General features: G+C 40.4%; 1 protein-coding gene across 1 annotated transcript in view; it reads right to left on the bottom strand.

Annotated features, from left to right (window-relative positions):
* Positions 1 to 2023: 2023 nt before the first annotated feature.
* LOC125458531 (heat shock 70 kDa protein 4-like) overlaps positions 2024 to 17749 on the bottom strand; it is a 72416-nt gene continuing 56690 nt past the window's right edge. The window contains exons 16-19 of the mRNA XM_048543885.2: positions 13825 to 13932; positions 9932 to 10051; positions 6516 to 6677; positions 2024 to 2935 (exon numbers count right to left, since the gene is read on the bottom strand). Of these exons, the coding sequence (XP_048399842.1) occupies positions 2732 to 2935; positions 6516 to 6677; positions 9932 to 10051; positions 13825 to 13932 (594 nt within the window). The 3' untranslated portion in view covers positions 2024 to 2731. The remainder of the gene's footprint in view (positions 2936 to 6515; positions 6678 to 9931; positions 10052 to 13824; positions 13933 to 17749) is intronic.

A 17749-nucleotide genomic window follows, 5' to 3' on the forward strand; every position in this document is an offset into this window, starting at 1 on the left:
TCTTTTAAAAACTTATCCTTCTATATTTAAAAATAAATGGTGAAGCCAGGCCCCAAGCTTACCAACAGCAGTGCAATTTCACCTTCGGTGTTTTTTATATTCATCCTTAAAATACCCTCTGGATTAAAACTTGCTTCTATGAGGAACGCCATATCCATCATGGAGACACTGTAGGAAGTGCAACAAAATTATGCATGCAAAAGTTTTTTTCATAAATCCAAGATATTTGTCTACCTCTCCAACTGCTGTCACTTGTGTTACAAATTTATCAAGTTTTGAGATTAGTATCCCAACTGCCAAAATATCTAATGGAGGAGGTCTAAAAATAAACAAAATGCTAAAAGCCAGGAGTGGGATATTTTAATATGTCTCACTGTTTCCTCTTTCTAGAAGACACTAAGCCAGTTGAAGTACTGGATCGTTAACTGTATGTAATATCAAGAGACAACTTCTTTGAAACAAAGTGACTGAACTTCCAGAAATAATTCTCCCTCCCAGCCTACTTGAAACCAGAGATCCCACATGACCAAGCCACCTAATCTTTAAATAAAAACACATTCTTCATTCAATTTTGTTTATTATATTTCACACAGTTAAGTGAAATAGCAAGAGTATAAATATACAGTGGAAATAGTAACTCAAGCCTTGACATGATATGTCAATGGACAGTGTTTGCAAGACCAGAGTTCTTAAAATTATACAGTTTTAATGACTATAACAAATCACCAGCATCTGCTATGTTGAGATGCAGCTTCATAACTCAGTATGCAATACTTAAGCAACAAGAACTGGAAACTGGACAGACTTGACTAATTTTTGAGCAAACAGGGATATCTGAACTGGTCTTATATCATAATGGTACTTTGTTTCTAAGAATTTGGTATGTTAGATAACTTGTGTACAGTACACAAGGCTGTTGAGAGCTGAAATGTAAGTGCATGAGAAGGAGCACTTTTAACACGGCTAGCATTTCTGTACATTTGTTCACTATGCACAGCGATACTCTTCTTGCATTCCTTCCTCTACCATGACCATTTACTCTTTTCAAGAAAAACTGATCAAAGCCATTTTCATCATAAAAGCTGACAAAGCTTAATAACACTAAAACAAACACAAACCTTCATTCCAAGCAGAACAATACATTAGAATTACAGGAGAGGGAGAAGAAACAACTGGCTTACTCATTTTGGTAATGTTTCAGTTATTTGTGGCTGCTTAAGTTGCAATACGGTGATTTGGGTGCAGGTAGGAGGAAGCGTTTCTTCACTGTGCAGTGCATTCCCAGGGAATCTTTGTTTAATTGCTTTAAACTTTTCTTCCATAAAGCAAATATATGGAAGATGGATCTCAAAAATGCTCACTGAGCTTAAATGACCTAGCTACAAGCAAATTGGTCACCAAACCATTCTGTCCAAAATTAACTGCAATAATCAGTTGTATTTCCTCTATGCCTTAAAAAGTCACTGTCTTGCCACCGTACTGTGCATGTTCTTTTCAACATAGTTTCTGATCCACCTGATCAAAACAGGCTCATTGCTATATATGTATTAAAAAATTAGATTACAATCTGATTTTCTTGAATCACAGTCTAGAATACTTGATAGTTATTGGAGATTCAAATCAATTACAATGCTGGGTGGCATGCTTCTTGAATGAATTTTGAAGTCAGTTGTGGTTTTTGTGGACAACTGTTTGCAATAAGCCTGACCATGCTGTCAGTTCTGAAGATCGTTGAGATGTCAGCATTGCATTGCAATACCGAATGCAACTGAGCATTTTATTGGTTTTTCTCTCCACTCCTCCTAAATCTTTATTTACACAAAATAAAAAATACTTACACAATTAAATTCAAACAATTTAAATTTAATATGGGAATTAAATGGAAGTAACCAGTGTCATAGATCAAAGAAATGTAAGTGAAAGCAGAGATGTTGTACAGTAACATTGTATATATACACTACAGTTTATAGTATATACACACAGAACTAAACCAATGTTTATCAAAAATGTGGACAGACAGCACTTTTTGTTGCCCAAAAGTAGGATTTTATTCAATTGTTTTTAAGAATATGGAACCTAAAACAGTCTTCCTTCAACATATGACCCAAAAACTATAATTCTGACTTCAACACAACTGTTGTAAGTAATACGTAAGTGGAAACTGATGGTAGCGTTCTAAAGAGAAAAATTGGTACGTGCATCTTTGAAGATTGTGATTCTTGAAGACAGGCAATATAGCTTTGATTCCAACAGCTGTCAGTAACAAATCAAAGCAAGCCAACAAGACAAAAAAAACTAAACAACACTCAAGTTGAATGTGAGCTATTTGTGAATTGTTGGTACGCATGTTGCTATCCAGCATTCTAATTATCAACAGAAAGCTTGCCAGAAAAGCTCACAAATGACTCTGGCAGAATCAGCTATCACCACCTTTTGGGGTGGAGAGACAGGAAGCGGGGCTACAAAACAAAATAAATCAGCTTTAATGATGAAACAAAGCCACAAACAAAATCAAAACTTTTGTAACAAAACATTTAATTCAAGCCCCAGCTGTATTAGTTAATTCCCATCCCGTTGCAAAGTTAGGGAAGGGTTTTAAAAAAGCTACCAAATTTGCCACACAGATTCAAGAATACCAGGTTCAGGTTACTCCATTCACCATAAAAAAGGTGAAAAAAGCTGCCCTGCAAAGTCTATGACTTTTAACAGTTTGGATATCAGTGTTGCACCATTACTCAATGTCCATCTCTGGTAGAGGTTGTTGATGCTGTTCTGTATTTTTCTGGGTACCCTCAGTGGTTGGTGCCGAGATGTCAGTGTCAGCACTTGCTTGCCCATTCACTGGTCCATTCTTTTCTGCCTCCTTCTCATCTTTTGGAGGTTCTGCTTTAGGCTTTGGCTTGCTGACAATGGGGTTACAAAGGCTGACCAATTCCTGACAGAGAAAAAGTGAGAATTATTACTTTTGCATATATACAAAATGCAGGATGAGAAAAGAAATCACTGGTAATACCAACTTCTGGAAACAGTCAAATGAAAAAAAGGCAATAAGGATAAAGTTGAGATTTATAGCTGAATTCCATAAGATCAACAACAACAATGGAAGGTACACTTAATGTGTTTCATAAAACACATGTAAAATAGTCTTAGCACGTTTATGTACTGCATTTGAAATATTAATTGTAAATAAGCCATTTCGTCCATTAGCCATGTCCAATCCTGCTAAGGGAGCTTCCAAACTGAAGTTTATGCTTAAAACCTCTAAGTCTTTAACTTTCTGCTCCAAAAGTCTCCTCCAATAACTCAATATCATCTCGTTTTATAATGCTTTGAAATACCTGGAGATGCTTTGCTAACGAGTTTTGAGAAGATTTGTAGCTCAGGTTGAGGTTCTGGATGTGAGTTCGCTCGCTGGAGCTAGAAGATTAGTTTTCAGACGTTTCAACACCATTCTAGGTAACATCATCAGTGAGCCTCCGATGAAGTGCTGGTCTTATATCCAACTTTCTATTTATCGGTTTAGGTTTCCTAGGGTTGGTGATGTCATTTCCTGTTCTTTTTCTCAGAGGATGGTAGATTGATTTGGAGCCAATGTGTTTGTTGATGGAGTTCCGGTTGGAATGCCATGCTTTTAAGAATTCTCGTGTGTCTCTCTGTTTGGCATGTCCTAGGATGGATTTGTTGTACCAAAGTGGTGTCCTTCCTCCTCGGTATGTGAGGATACGAGTGATAGTGGGTCATGTCGTTTTGTGGCTAGTTGATGTTCATGTGTCCTGGTGGCTAGCTTTCTGCCAGTTTGTCCAATGTAGCGTTTGTCACAGTTCTTGCAAGGTATTTTGTAGATGATGTTCGTTTTGCTTGTTGTCTGTAATAGGGTCTTTTGAGTTCATTGGCTGCTGTTTTAGTGTGTTGGTGGGTTTGTGGGCTACCCTGATGCCAAGAGGTCCGAGTAGTCTGGCAGTCATTTCGGAAATGTCTTTGATGCAGGGGAGAGTGGTTATGGTTTCTGGGCCCGTTTTGTCTGTTTGTTTGGGTTTGTTGCTGAGAAATTGGCGGACTGTGTTCATAGGGTACCCATTCTTTTTGAATACGCTGTACAGGTGATTTTCTTCTGCTCTTCGTAGTTCCTCTATGCTGCAGTGTGTAGTGGCTCGTTGGAATAATGTTCTAATGCAGCTTCGTTTGTGGTGTTGGGATGGTTATCAAACCCAAACAAATAGACAAAACAGGCCCAGATATAATACATATTATGTAGAGAATTTGCTGAATAACAAAGCATTCACTTCAACAAATCTAATACTGAAGTGGCTTAAAAATCAATGTCTCTAATAATTCACAAAGTCCACTACAGCACAAGTTATTCAAAATAATTGAGTGTTATACATTTTCCTGTACTTTAACCAAAACCAGCTAACCTATGGTGTTTTTTCCACACATTCTACACCTTCGATTGCTTTCACCTTTTTGAAAAAATTATAAGAAAAACTCCTGTCCCTGGTGATCATGCCAATAAAATGAACAAACAAACAAACTGGGGAACATTCATTGTTACAGTCATTCATCCATTTGATTTGTCCATCCTTTACAACACTATTTCCAAACGAGCAACAGATGACAACCTACACTTGTTCAAAGTTATGTGGATGATAGCTCATGATTCTGGAAAATTGCCCAGGTATGTCTTGTACATAAAAAAACAGGACAAATCCAACCCAACCAATCTTGATCAACAGTAAAAAGATGGAAGGTGTCATCAACAGTGCTATCAAGCAGTGCCTACTTAGCAATAACCTGCTCAGTGATGCCCAGTTCGAGTTCCTCCAGGGCCACTCAGCTCCGGATCTCATTACAGCCTTGGTCCAAACATGGCCAAAACAGCTGAATTCTAGAAGTGTGGTGAGAGTCACAGCCCTTGACGTCAAGGCAATGTTTGACCAAATGTGGCATCGAGAAGCTCCAGCAAAACTGGAATCAATCGGTTTCATGGGGAAAACTTTGGTAGTTGGAGTCACACTTGACACATCGGAAGATGGTAATGGTTGTTGGTCGTCAGTCAACTCACTCCAGGACATTTCTGGTGTTTCTCAGGGTAGTGTCCTAGGCCCAACCATCTTCAGCTGCTTCAATGACCTTCCCTCCGTCATAGGGACAGAAGTGGAGACGTTCGCCAATGATTGCATATTGTTCAGCACCATTCTTGAACTACTTCAGTGCCTGAAAAGTCATGTTAAATACAACAAGATCTGGATAATATCCAGGCCTAGAGACTGACAAGTGACAAGTAACATTCATGCCACAAATGCCAAGCCATGACCACCACCAATAAGAGACAATATAACCACCACCACCCCTTGAGATTCAATGGTGTTGCCATCATTAAATCCTCCACTATCAACATCCTGGGAGTTATCATTGACCAGAAACTCAAATGCACACACCACATAAACACTGTGGCTACAGGAGCAGATTAAAGGCTAGAAATACTGCGGTGAGTAAATCGCCTCCGGACTCCCCAAAGCCTGTCCACCACCTACAAGGCACAGGTCAGGAGTGTGACTGGATGAGTGCAGCCCCAACAACACAAGAAGCTTGACACCATCCAGGACAAAGCAGCCCACTTGATTGGTACTACATCCACAAGCATCCACTCCCTCCACCACTGATGCTCAGTAACAGCTGCATGTACTATCTACAAGATGCACTGCAGAAATTCAAAGATTTTCAGAAAGCACCTTCCAAACTCACGACCCACTTCAATGTAGATGGACAAGGCAGCAGAAATATGGGATCACCACCGCCAAGTTCCTCTGCATGCCACTCACCACCCTGAGTTGGATATATATAACCATTCCTTCACTGTTGCTGGGTCAAAATCCTGGAATTTGTGTCTCTAAGGTCATTATCAGCCAACCCATAGCGGGTGGACTGCAGCAGTTCAAGGAGGCAGCTCATCCACCACCTTAAAAGGTAACAAGGGACAGACAGTAAATTTTGGCCAGCCAGCTGCGCCCACATCCCACAAATGAAAAAACACAGTATTAAAGGACAGAAATAGGTTTCAGAGGAAACTTAACTTGAATCACATAAATAGAAAGCACAAGTAACCTTAGTAATGGGTAAAGCTGCTTCACTGAGAGAGTGTTGTATTTATAATTTTACCATCTCCAAGAAACAATACAAAGAATAGAATGATTATGCAAAATTAAATATCCTCACAAACAGCATACTGAATTATTAACACTGTTACCAGAGATGGAAAAAGTAATGAGATTCCAGGGAGTAAAATAATTAAGAATATACTGTAATAATCTGTTGTATAATAACAATGCTTTGTCTCTTGGCTTTTCTTTTCCAAGTAACCAAACTCCACATATTTCTAGTAGCCTTCAGGGGTTCAGCATGACTCAAACAATATAGGCAGGTCAATAATAAACAGCTGTGGAGGTTCAAATTACACAGGTAAAAATCAAATCCATGGATTATTTTATTTAGAACGCCTGGAAGGATTTTTTTACCTTAACTTTGGCTCGAATTTCTGCACACTTTATTAGTGGGGCTTGAGTTAGAGATTGTTTGCTCTGCAAGTTCATCTTACTGTTCATCCATTCCATCGCTTCTTGCACATGCTTGCCCACTTTCTCCATGTCGGCTGGATCCAGATGATCATATTGTTCTTCCTAAAAGTGGAAATAAAAATAAAAAATTGAAATTGACTGCAATGAACAAATTTCATTCAAACAGCTATCCTTGAAAAATATCACACTGAAGAGCCGTTGCTGTTTTTTAGTCATACCATCAGCTATGTATTTTCCTAGCAATTTAAATACGTCTATTTCTTGGTCAGTCATTCGTAACTCTTGCATTGTCCTTAATTTGTTCTGATAGATTTGAAATGTCAGACCTCAAGTCTTAATGCTTCAGCTTGATCTGAAACATCTTCCTAATACTTCCTTAATATTGACCCGATTATCCAGCTTTTCCTTGGTTTATGCGCAGCTAGTTCTCCTGCCAACATCTTTTCTCTCCAGTGCATATAACATTTTCTAAATTGGAGTTAGCAGCAGGCGCACATTTAGTTTTCCGACGGCATTCTTCCCAAATTTTGGTCACTTACCTAGCGCTATCTGGAACACAGTCAACTACAGTCAAGTTTTTCCTAAAAGGTTGCTTTCGGGAGCTGGGTTGGCAGGTTATTTAATTGCCAACAGCACAAAGGAGTACTGTGGACAAGTCTAGTGCAGGTATTACATTACTACCGTTGTTACTTGAAAGGATCAAAACTCAAACCTTCCATCTCAGACACGTCATTTTGGAGTTAAAATGATCACTCAATGAAAGCCTAAAAACAACCTGAGTATTGCGGCTGCTTAAAGTTTAAAACGGCTGCAGAATTTTTAAGGGGAATTGAGGAAAAACCAAAGGCTTTGAAGCAAGTTTTTGTAATACTGCAATTTCAGCCAACAAATTGCTTAGATGTAACAAGAAACAATTTTCATAAAATACTCCATTCCCATTTGTTTGAGGAATTTTCTAAAAATACATTTGCCTTCCCGCCAAGAACTCCCATTATGAAAAACAATAAATGCAGCTGGCGTCAGCACGATCAGTGCAGGTCAGCAACTTTAAATCTCAGATGCTCAACCAGAAACACGAGTAATTAACAAAATCTGTATTGTTCATAGATTAACTCCACTAAATTAAGGTTGGCAAAGATGTTGTAATGAACAAATGTAATTCTCCAAAGTTAGTCAAGCACTTTTCTTGTTGAGATTCAGTTCTGCAGGTCTGTAGGAAGGGAGAAAGAAAATGCAAAACAAGTAGGGTAAGGATCAACAGTAGGTGATTAATAAAATAGTTCATGACTCACAACAAAGATATACCCCAATGAGGAAGGACAACCAGAGCTAAATAAAAGAGGTAAAGATAGTATCAAATTGAAAGAAACAAAAAAAAGTGGCAAAGATAAATGGTAAACCAGTGGATCAGGAACGTTTCAAAATCACCAAAAGATCAGCTAAAGAACAAAGGAGGAGAATAACTAAGCAGTGAGACCAGCAAATAAGAAGGAGAAAAAAAGCAAGAACTTTTTAAAATATATAGAATGGAAGAGATGGGCCAAAGTGAACACAGAAACCTTAGAGAACGAGGTGAGGGAAAAGTAATGGAGAGCTAAGAAATGGCACAGGAACTCAAGACAGACAATAATAACATTCCAAAACTACTAACAATCCTGGGCAGGGGAGAGTAAATAAATATAACCATCACTTTAGAAATAAAAGAAACTAATGGGTCTAAAGACCTTTAATTCCCCTAAATTTGACAATGTTAACCTCAGGATTTTAAAGGAAGTAGCTACAGAGATAGGGGATGTACTAGTGGTAATTTTCCAAGTATCCTTACATTCTGGAAAAGTCTCAGAGGATTGGAAAACTACCAATGTAACAGACCAAAAAGTAGGATAGGTACAAGGGAACCCACGAATGTAGCATTTGGATTTTCAAAAAGCATTTGATAAAAAGGTACCACATCCATAAGGCTACTTAATCGGACAAGAGCTAATGGTGCTGCGGGTGGGTAGTACATTAGCATGGACACAGGATTCATTCACCAATAAGGAGACAGTTTTGGGTTAAACGAGCATTTTCAGCAAGGCAGCCTGTGGCTGGGATTGAAGTTCAGGCCACAATTATATACAATATATTTGACTGACTGGGATGGCAGAAGTGAACATACTGTTGCCAAGTTCACAGTTGACATAAAACTAAGTGGGAAGGATGCCAATCTACGAAAGTATAAGAGATAATAAAATGTGAGGTTGGATGAACACAGCAGGCCAAGCAGCATCTCAGGAGCCTATCCCCTATCCCCTCCCTACCTCCCCACCTATACTCTCTCCACCTATCTTCTCTCCATCTTCGGTCCGCCTCCCCCTCTCTCCCAATTTATTCCAGAACCCTCACCCCATCCCCCTCTCTGATGAAGGGTCTAGGCCCGAAACATCAGCTTCTGTGCTCCTGAGATGCTGCTTGGCCTGCTGTGTTCATCCAGCCTCACATTTTATTATCTCCTTATCAAAGGAGGTCATTTAGTCCATTGCATCTATAGTGATTAGCTGAACATTTTAACTTAGTGCTAATCTCCTGCTGTTTTTTGATAAGCTAGCACATTAATTAAATAGAAACAATCATTCCAGGTCCTCTTGAATGTCTCGACAGAACCTTCCCTCTCACTTTTAGGCAGTGGATTCTATACCCTAACTACTGTGCAAATATTTTTTGCACCATGAAATTGCTTATTTTACAGAACATTTTAAACCATTGCCCTCTGTTTTTGGATTTTTTAGTAGTTACAGTTTTAACCTATTTACATGGTTTTGAAAATTTCTACCAAATCTCTTCTTTGCCACCTCCTCCTCTCCAAGGAGAAAACAGTCTCAACATCTTCAAATTTTCCTCAGATAATGATGCTTCTCATCCCTGCAATAATTTTTATAAACCTTTTTGCCACTGTCTCTAATACTCCTTCCTTTAATGTGATGCCTAAAACTGTACACAATTCTTTAACTAAGGTCTAATCATTCTCTTGTACCAGTTCAACTTAACCTTGGCTCTTATTTCCTATATATTTATGTCATCTACAAAATTGTCTGCTCCACTATCAGCTCTCTCGACCTGTCCTGCCACTTTTAACGACTTGTCATTATTAAATTACAAACTATGTCTGCTGTATTCCAAGTACAACATTCCGCCTCACTCAAGTATTCTTGAAAAAATTTTAAAATGGTATTTATTAACACTGAAAAGCAAACCACTTAAAAGATTAAGAAGTATTATTATAAATATTTTGAACATACTGGGAAGTATATTTTACGCATTCATCTCAGTTCATTCCATCACACATTACACCTGAAGAAATGTTCTTGCCTACATACTTTATTTCTATATGAATTTAATATCTTCATGTACTGTTGCATTTGTCTCCCCAGCTCATCAAAGGCTCGTGGACGATCCTCAAACTCTTGGTAACGGTCCCGAATTGGTTGACCAAATTTCTGCAAAGAGATAAATGACATTATTACTTGATTGCATATTACAGTGTACATGTTACCTTGAAACACGTGCCTGTGTAAACAAATGGATGGGGTCAGGGCTGCAGAAACAGACTGCTGCTTTGACAATCTGATGGATAAGAAGATACTGCTGTACATTTTTAAAAAATTGGGCTAATCTGAACTCTATTTCAAGTTCTTCAATGTTTGCAAGATCAAAAACGTTATGGTAATAAAGTCACAAATTACATAGCACAGTGTTGCAACTAAAGGATCTTGACTCCTAAATCATGCAGAGCAACCACCTCAATGTACACTGTACCTATGATGGGTGCTCTCAATGAGGCGCAGAACTAGAAATTTCAGTATCACTGCATCTCTTTGGCAATGGTTCTAGTCTTCCCAATCTAGTAACAGAGGAAGATGCAGATCTTTCAGACTGGGTTTTGCAATCAGTGAGGGAGGGCAGAAGTTGAGAATAGTGCTTGAGAGCTAGAAGCTGTGTGGGGTCAGCTTGTAAAACAGATTTTGACGATACCAAGGAGGCGTACATGCAGATAAATAAGGGGACAAAGGTCAAGAACAGATTTTTCAGAAACTCCAAAATTAACATGCAAAGGCAAAAAGAAAAGCCATTGCCCAGAAGCACCGATCACGATTGATAGTCAAAAATAAAATCAAGCCCAGAATGAATCCACTGAGCTGGCCATCATAGGTCAATTAGAAGTTGATCATTTCAACATTGCAAAGGGACTGGGAAAGACAGACAAGGATAGATGTTAACTTGGCACTAATTAGGTCAATTTCAGTGCTCTGGCAGGAGAGAAAGCTGACTGCAGCAATTCAAACCAAGATCTGTTGGAAAGTAAGGTGGATATTAAAAGGCATTCACATGTTTCATAACTCTGGATAAGAAAGGGAATTGGAAACAGTGATCTGCAGGAAGTGTTTTTGCAAATAGGCAGCTGATGACAATGCTTTCACAAACAAAGATGATTAATATTTTGAGATGGGAACTGTCTACAATATCCATATGCTGTGTAGTTACTATAGTACGAAATAAGATTGACTCTTCAGGAAACAAGTTTCCCTGACAAAAAGTTCAGACAGCAAGTAAGGCAGCATATAGAGACAATGCTTCTTTAACAGAAGATTGTTTCTTTGCTTACATGGCAGGATCTCATAACACAAGAGCCCATTGCAATAGTAGAGTTGAGTTAAGAAAATGACAAACCTAAATGTCCCTTGAGGACGAAAGAGCATGAATTCAGTACCAAAACCAAAAAGAAAGGAGGGGGTTACTGCAAACCTCTCTTGGTCAGCAGACCAGTATTACCTTATGGAGATGGCTGATGGAGAAAGTGAAGTCGCACGGGGTCCAGGGTGTACTAGCTGGGCCACAGGAGACAGTTGTAGCTGAAGGGCGTTTCTCAAAATGGAGAACTGTGACCAGTGGTGTTCCTCAGGGAACTGTGTTGGGACCACTGTTGTTTGTGATATACATAAATGATCTGGAGGATGGTATAGATGGTCTGATTAGCAAGTTTGCAGCTGACACTAAGATTGGTGGAGTAGCAGATAGCAAAGGGGACTGTGGGTGAATGCAGCAGAATATAGGTTGATTGGAGAGTTGGATGGAGAAATGGCAGATGGTGATCAATCCAAGTAAATGCGAGGTGATGCATTTTGGAAGATCCAATTCAAGAGCAAACTATATGGTAAATGGAAAAGCCCTGGGGAAAGCGGATAGAGGTCTGGGTATTCACGCCCATCGTACCCCGAAGGTGGCTATGCGGGTTGGTAAACTGGTCAAGACGACATACGGCAGCTTTCATTCATCGGACAAGATACTGAGTACAAGAGTTGGCAGGTCATGTTACAGTTGTATAGGACTTTGGCTCGACCACATTTTGAATACTGCGCACAGTTCTGGTCACTACATTACACTACACTACAAGGATGTGGAAGCTTTGGAGAGGGTGCAGAGCAGGTTCACCAGGATGTTGCCTGGTATGGAGGGTGCTAGCTATGAAAAGAGGTTGAGTAGATTAGGATTATCTACATCAGAAAGACAGAGGTTGAGGGGGGAACCTGACCGAAGTCTACAAAAAATCATGAGAGGTATAGACAGGGTCAATAGCAAGAAGCTTTTACACCCCCCCCGCCCCCGACCAAGAGTGGGGGAACTCAATTACTTGGGGGTCACGATTTCAAGGTGAGAGGGGAAAAGTTTAGGGGAGACATGAGGGGAAAGTTCTTTATGCAGAGGGTGGTGGGTGCCTGGAACGCATTGCCAGCAGAGATGGTAGACACAGGCACGATAGCATAATTTAAGATGTATCTAGACAGATACATGAATGGGCAGGGAATAGAGGGATACAGATCCTTGGAAAATAGGTGACAGGTTTAGATAGAGGATCTGGATCAGCACAGGCTTGGAGGGCTGAACAGCCTGTTCCTGTGCTGTAATTTTCTTTGTTCTTTGTACCGTTCCATCAACTTCTATCCTCACACCAAACACACCACCCCACCATCACCACCCACTCAAGGGCAGATAGCAAATGACATGCACATAAAATATATAATGCTGCAGTACAAGATGTGGTTTAAGAGTTGTTTTGAGCTACCATTCTACTGGTGACCAAGTCCATTGGCAGGTCAAAGTAATCTCCATCTCTCCCGTTCACCACGAGAAGCATCACCACACCCCACAGCGGCAGTTAGCTAAATGCATCTGAGTTATAGCTGATAGGCGCATAAAGAGAATTTCTATTTAACGACATGCTTGTTAGCAAACACCTGTACTTTGGGAAATGCAACAATGTAACAAAGTTGACCAGCATTATCACAATATGACGCAATTCAAAGCAATGAGTGATCAAAGTAAGCCAAAACTATTTTAACATATCTCTTGCCTAACATTTGCCATTTTATAGAAGAATGAGCTTGATAACTCTTATGCCAGCTCAGAAGCAACACTCAAAGACAAGTGCAATGGAAGCTTGAAGTGAGTGTACCATTGCTGCCCTGTTCACAAGTTTAGCCACAGCTACCATGACTAATTGCCAACAAAATTATGGATTTTGGACAGTTGGAATTCCAACAGTTAATCTCCATTTTTGGCAAGTGTGACACTTCAGCCACAGAACAGTGAGGGAGGTAACATTAATTTTAGATCATCAACATTCACAAGTCCCTACACCTTGCAGTTAAACATTCCATCGTTTGAGATGAATGGAGAAACTGAATTCTTGAAGTCTTTTTTCTATTCACCATCTTTTGCAATGATCTTCCTATTGTCATTTTATGTAATAATTAGTTCTGATATTTCACAATAATGCAACATTGCACAAGAATAGAACCAAGAAGATCGCGCAATAGCTGAGCTATTTAAACTAATGGGGCTGGAATCATTTTAAAGATAATACTGGTAAGGAAAGTTTGCGACCTACAAATAGTGGTCTAAATTCTTCAATCACGTTAAAGTCAATTCACATTGAAGAAACACACTATAGCAGAACTAACTATTTTATGCCCGTACGTATGATGATACGCTAAGTTAACCAGAAATTAATACATGGCATAAATAATGATTAGTGACAACAATGGAAAACAATACTTTTACCAGCACCACAGAATTCCTACTCTCTAGGAAATTACAGCACAGAGGAATAGCGCTTTAACTTCAGGAATACTAAACGGTTTCCCTCCACGTTTGATAAATATATATACATTGCAAATAGCAGGAAGTGATACACTAAGCTGTGCAGATTTACCTTTAACTCAGTCAATTTATCTATATATACTTGTTTCCCTTGATCCTCACCATCCTCGTACAACCAGTTTTCAGTGTCTTCTAGCAGGACACTTAATTTGCTTTGTTCCTAAAAGTAAAAACAAATGTTTTACATTGATCGGAGTGACCTGCTAATTCAAAGATCTATATTGCTGCTATCAATTATACATATTTCATTTAGTGCACTCCAATTTTGCACATATAAAACAAATTAATTTGGGTAACTGCAGTTGAAACAACTGTATTTTTCTTTCAAGATTTCATTATGGAAATAAGCAGTTACAAATGTTAAGAATTTTACTATCATCTTCTTTAATTTTATTCATCCTGACACCAAGACATGCTTACATGCCAAGAATGAATATAAAATACAAATGTTGCAATACAAGATTAGTTTTTAAAAGGTACCTTTTGGAGTTATCATTCTATTAGTGACCAAGTGAGTTTGTAATTCAAAGTGGTCCCCATCCCTCTTAATCATTTTAAGAAGCAGTCTCGAGATAAACATCTCCCAAAGGTGTAGATCATTAGTTGCAGTCAGTTACAGTGGATAGGAGAAGGGCCAAATGCCTATTTAACCATATGCCAGCCAGTAAACACATCTGTACCGCAGTAATTTTGTAACATTGTATTACAGCTCAAATACAGCAATGTGACCACTTTTCACTGGAACAGAAGGTCAAGGTGTATGGTCAGTTTGGCTAAGTTAATCATCTTTTTAAAAGCTTGAGGTTGTGGCTATATACTTGTTTCCACAAAAATCAACAACTTGAGGGGCTTTAGGGTTTATTTTAACAGGTTAGAACATGAGAAGCAGCATGAATGGGTGTGGTCAAACTTCCACAGAACTGGGATCTTTAGCTTTCAGCAGTTGCTGTTGGAGTTTTGAAGTGGAAGCTATTTTTTGCCCCCTCTTTCAGTTATATCTAAAAGCAGAGGGTTCTCTATCTGCTATGGGAGTTGCACGTGCGATAACCCGTTTTCTGAATTTGCCTTTTGCCAAGAGTGTGTTTATGAGATGTTACTATATTGGAACAGTCAATTTGGACAGGTAGTGTATCTATTAGTTGGTTAAGCTTTCTAATACAGTTAAGTTATTCCAATTCCTTCCTTTAGTCTTTAAATTATAGTGGATGAATAAAGTGAGTTTTGCTTTTAATCCAGCAATTTGACCAATTGAATTGCACCTGGAACCCAACACCTTACGTTTACCTTTAAAATAAGAAAAAGTTAAGGTCTAGACTATCTTCTGAATATTTTGACGGGGTTCAGTCTAAAACAAAATCAAAAGGGAATTAATTATCCTTATGCCAACCCAGAAGTCACAGCAGATAAAAGTCAGTGTAGTCAAGACTTCAATTACCAGTTATTTTTCCAATCAACCTGTTCAGAGATGTTATTACACACCTCTGGAGCAGGTGGGACTTCAACCTGGATATGTAGGTTTAAAGGCAGGGAAACCACCACTGTGGCACAAGAACCCCCTGCCAGTTAAGAACGCTGCTGTTCACAGATGAAAAATACACAGCACAACTATGACAAAACCACACCTGCTTTTGATCATGATCATGAGTGCCGTGACATTCATGAAAGCAAAAAAGAAATTGTAACAGAAAGATGTCTGTAAGGAAAAAAACTGCAGTTTGAAAAGTAAACTTCTATAATTTTCATTAAACAAAGCTTTAAAAAAATCTATTATCACATAGTCATTGTCACTTCTCCATTCAGATTTCAGAAATAAAAAGCATTAATATTGGAACGAAAACAACTTCATTTTCACAATAACACAAGAATCAAATGCCGGATACTCAAATATTTATAATTTTTCATCTATAACTTGGGTGAGGGGACACAAAATGCAGTTGCGACATTTGATAATGCAAAGATAGTATACGACCTTAGTTGCGAACCGGACACGAGGAAAAAGAAAATAAATAGTTTAGCTGAGTGTACAAAGGCTTGGCAGATAAAGTGTAACTAGGGAAAATCTGAATGTGCCCATCTTTACAGGAGGAACAGAAATACACCACGGAGATAGAAAGAACTGCAGATACTGCAGTCAGAGATTACAGCGTGGAACTGGAGGAACGCAGCAGGCCAGGCAGCAGAGGAACAGGAAAGTTGACGTTTCGGGTCAGGACCCTTTTTCAGAAATGGGGAGGGGGAAGGGAGCTGGGAAATAAAGAGGAGGGGGGTAGGGCTTGGGAAGTAGCGGGGATGGGCATAGGTCAGAGTGCAGGTAGCAGGTGGTTGGCTTTGCCCAGTGAAGTTGGGGGGTGGGTAGTTTGGGGAGAAGCTGGACAGGTTGCGACAGGTACAAGAGGCAGGTATGAGAGGGAAGGTTGGTCACGGGATGAGGCTGGGGTGGGGAGATTTTGAAACTGGTAAAATCCACGTTTAGGCCAATTGGGCCGCGGGCTCCCAAGGCAGAAAGAGGTTCTATTCCTCCAGTTTGCAAGTGGCGTCATTGTGACACTGGAGGCAGCCCAGGACGGACATGTCACCCAGGGAGTAGGAGGGGTGTTCAAAATGGCTCACAACTGGAAGGTGTCGACGTTTGTCGCAAGCAGAGGTGCAAATGCCCTATAAAACTGTCTGAGCCTCTGCTTGGTCTCACCAATGTACAGGTGGCCACATCGGCCACCGCTCTACACTCCTCACTACCCTCCCGCCCCACCCCCCACCGCCGATGCACCTTTGTGTAATGTGGAAGGTTTGTTGAATGGAGGTGAGTGAGGTGGTACAGGGCCAGGTGTAGCGCTTCCTGTGGTCGCAGGTAAAGGTGCGGGGGAGAGGAGTTTGTGGGAGTGTGGAGCAGACATGGGAGTCGCGCAGATCGTGGTCACGACAAAACGCACATGGGGTGGGGAAGTATTTCTTTGGTTGTGAGGTCGGATTGTAGGTCGTGGAATGGTGGAGAATGATACATTGGATGTAGAAGTTGGTGGGATGATGTGAGGTCAAGGTGGATTCTGTCTTTATTTTTGTTGAAGGGAGGGGGCGCAACAGGTCAGAGGAAACACAAGAGGTGTGGTTGAGGGCATTTTCAATTACTTGGGTTGGGTTGCGGTGGGGTGGAGGGGAGGTGTTGCCATCCTTGAAATAAGGGGATATTTGGGATGTGCGGGAGTGGAACGCCCCATCTTTGAAGCAGACGCAACAGAGGAATTGGGAGTAGGAAGGTGGGTAAGGGAAGAGGACAGCCAAAGATGTATTTCCCTCCCCAGCCCAATCTGCCTTTCATAGGGACCATTCTCTCCATGACTCCCTCGTCCACTCTACACTCCCCACTAACCCCACCCCTGGCATCTTCCCCTGCAACCACAGGAAGTCTGACACCTGTCCCTAAACCTCCCCCCTCAGTTCCATTCAAGACACAAAACAAAGCTTCCACATTAAATAGGGGATCACCTGCACATCCGTCAAGGGGGTCTACTGCATCTGATGTGGCCTTCTCTACATCGGTGAGACCAAGCAGAGACCATTTTGTACAGCATCTGCACTCTGTTCACGAAAGATGACAATCCCTTCTGGTCACGAACCATTTCAATTCTCCCTCCCACTCCCTGGTGGACATGTTCATCCTGGGCCTCCTCCAGTGTCACAATGGCATCACCCGCAAACTGGTGGAGGAGCACCTCATATTCGTCGACAGCCCAGTGGCCTAAGTGTGGATTTTACCAGTTTCAAAACTTCCCCATGCCTGTCCTCATCCCATGACCAACTCTCCCTCTCATCCCCACCTCCCTGACCTGTCACAACCTGTCCACCTTCTCACCAAACTATCCACCCCCACCTCACTGACCAATCCCCAACACTCCCGACCTGCATTCGCTTATCACCATCGCCCTACCATCCCCAGCCCAACCCCTCCACTATTTTTGAGCTCTCTTCCCCCTCCCGAT

This window comes from Stegostoma tigrinum, chromosome 13 (genome assembly GCF_030684315.1).
Source record: "Stegostoma tigrinum isolate sSteTig4 chromosome 13, sSteTig4.hap1, whole genome shotgun sequence".
Taxonomy (NCBI): domain Eukaryota; kingdom Metazoa; phylum Chordata; class Chondrichthyes; order Orectolobiformes; family Stegostomatidae; genus Stegostoma; species Stegostoma tigrinum.